General features: G+C 38.1%; 1 protein-coding gene across 1 annotated transcript in view; it reads left to right on the forward strand.

The window, feature by feature from the left end:
* Positions 1-2535, forward strand: part of LOC107594654 (ADAMTS-like protein 2) — a 27838-nt gene that overhangs the window by 9737 nt on the left and 15566 nt on the right. Inside the window, exons 7-9 of the mRNA XM_016284787.1 lie at positions 396-476; positions 568-743; positions 1305-1737. Of these exons, the coding sequence (XP_016140273.1) occupies positions 396-476; positions 568-743; positions 1305-1737 (690 nt within the window). The remainder of the gene's footprint in view (positions 1-395; positions 477-567; positions 744-1304; positions 1738-2535) is intronic.

Raw genomic sequence — 2535 nt, forward strand, 5'->3', positions numbered from 1 at the left:
GAAAAACTGATGTGCGTTTGCACGCGCTCTCCTTTTATACCCGCGCTGCGGGGCGGGGTGCGCGTGGCGAAACACGCACGCCAACTGTCATTGGCTTGTTTAGTTAACACTCGAAGGTGATTGGGCTCTCGGGCGAGATCCCAATTCGTCAGTCACTGACGTAACGTCTCCGTTCCCTCCTTCAGGGAACGAGGGTTACACAAGTAACCTAGACGTTACATAAGTAACCTGAGACGTTATACATGTTTGGAACAATATCAGAGTCAATAATGACAGAATTTTATCTCTTTAACAAAGATGTCTAATTTGACACACTCATTAAACACAAACATTATGTACAAATAATTAATGTAACAGATCATTTCAAATGTTTTCATTTGTCATTGTTTCTTTAGGTTATGTGTTCATAACCAATATACCGGTTGGTGCTACTGATATCCAAATCATAGAGCGGCGGAAAACTGAAAATATCTTGGGTAAGAGTTTCTTGGGTTGATCTGTCAAAATCCAGGTGGGCAAAGAGAAAAGAGAAAAAAACGATTAAATGTATCTTTCATCATCTTCTAGCTCTGTCTGATGAAGCTGGTCACTTCTTCTTCAATGGGAACAGTGTGATTGACAATCCACAGAACTTCCATGTTGCTGGGACAGTCTTTAAGTATAGGAGGCCGGCTAACCTCTTCTCTGATGGCTTTGAGTACATCATGGCTCAGGGTCCCACCCATCAGGCCCTGAATGTCATGGTAGGTATATAGGTATGTAAAATCCTCACAACCATGTTTTTATTTTTATCTCATATGTAAATATCTCAGACAGCTGGTATATAGTATAATTTTTGTCTTTTTTAAGTACCTGTTTTCTTTTTGTTCAGTATTACAACCTCAATGGAAAGATGCCTCACATCACATATGAGTACACAGTTCCTCGAGCTCCGGAGCTGAGGGCGGCACCTTCCATGGTCTCTACCCCTGAGCAACCTCAAATAAGCAACCTGATGTCAAAGACATCCAAAGACCCCTCACCGGCAGAGCAGAAGGTGACAGTGTGATTGACAATCCACAGAACTTCCATGTTGCTGGGACAGTCTTTAAGTATAGGAGGCCGGCTAACCTCTTCTCTGATGGCTTTGAGTACATCATGGCTCAGGGTCCCACCCATCAGGCCCTGAATGTCATGGTAGGTATATAGGTATGTAAAATCCTCACAACCATGTTTTTATTTTTATCTCATATGTAAATATCTCAGACAGCTGGTATATAGTATAATTTTTGTCTTTTTTAAGTACCTGTTTTCTTTTTGTTCAGTATTACAACCTCAATGGAAAGATGCCTCACATCACATATGAGTACACAGTTCCTCGAGCTCCGGAGCTGAGGGCGGCACCTTCCATGGTCTCTACCCCTGAGCAACCTCAAATAAGCAACCTGATGTCAAAGACATCCAAAGACCCCTCACCGGCAGAGCAGAAGGTGAACATGTCCTCTACGGAGCTCTCCTCCACTCATAATGAAATCGAGGCTCGTAAGGAGTATGGAAAGAAAGGCAACCAGAGCACTTCACTGGGACCTCAAGATAATGTGAATGTGCATGTGGGTCATGAGGAGCTGTTGTGGGAACTTCAGGCCTCTGTAAACTTCAGTGAGCTGCCTGGTCTGGTATTGTTTAGACCTGCCAGTGAGGTCCTCCAGAACGAGCTAGATGATGAAATGCACCATCTTGAGGCACAAGGTAGTTTTGGTAAGTAAGCTTTAGGGTTCATTCACTGGCATTTCACTCTAGAGGATTTGGTACGGACTGACTGGATTTGACTGACCATAAAGTTTAGCTTCAGTTGATTTGTGTTTTGCTTGAAAACTGCTTTTGGGTCTTTTTGGAAAAGGGTATTCTTTTCATATGAACTACAGTATGGTTCATGATTGATGTAAATGGGGGAAAATTTTGACAATATGAAACATGATTTCAAACTCAGGTAAATGTAGTGTAAAAAAAAAAGAAGCAAAGTGAAAGCAACATCAGTGTCAGAACTTGAATTTAAAGAGGTATGGTATAAATGCATATATTTTTTAGTCTATGCACTGTAACAGAAAAAAAGTTCTGAAAAGTATTCATAGTGCAGTAATTAAGTGTACTGTACAAAAATTTTATTATAACTAATTCTGTATAATTGTATTAGATTTAATGACGGATGTAGCTACAGATATAAAATCATTTATTATTATTAGCTATACTAAAGAGTTTATTAAATACATGTTAAATATGCAAATATTATATATATATGGTGTATGTATGTATATATATATATATATATATATATTAACTTATTTTTATTTGAATACATTTAAAATGTATTTTACTCCTGTGATGGCAAAGCTTACTACAGTTATTAGTGTCACAACCCTTCAGTCACTATAATTTGGTGCTCATTTCTTCTTATTATTAATATATTCTTAATAGTGGAAAACATCACTGATTTGTTTCAGTATTCTTTGGTGAAAAAAAATAAAATAAATAAATAAATAAATATATATATATATA

Source organism: Sinocyclocheilus grahami, unplaced genomic scaffold, assembly GCF_001515645.1.
Source record: "Sinocyclocheilus grahami isolate Dianchi unplaced genomic scaffold, SAMN03320097.WGS_v1.1 scaffold188.1, whole genome shotgun sequence".
NCBI lineage: Eukaryota > Metazoa > Chordata > Actinopteri > Cypriniformes > Cyprinidae > Sinocyclocheilus > Sinocyclocheilus grahami.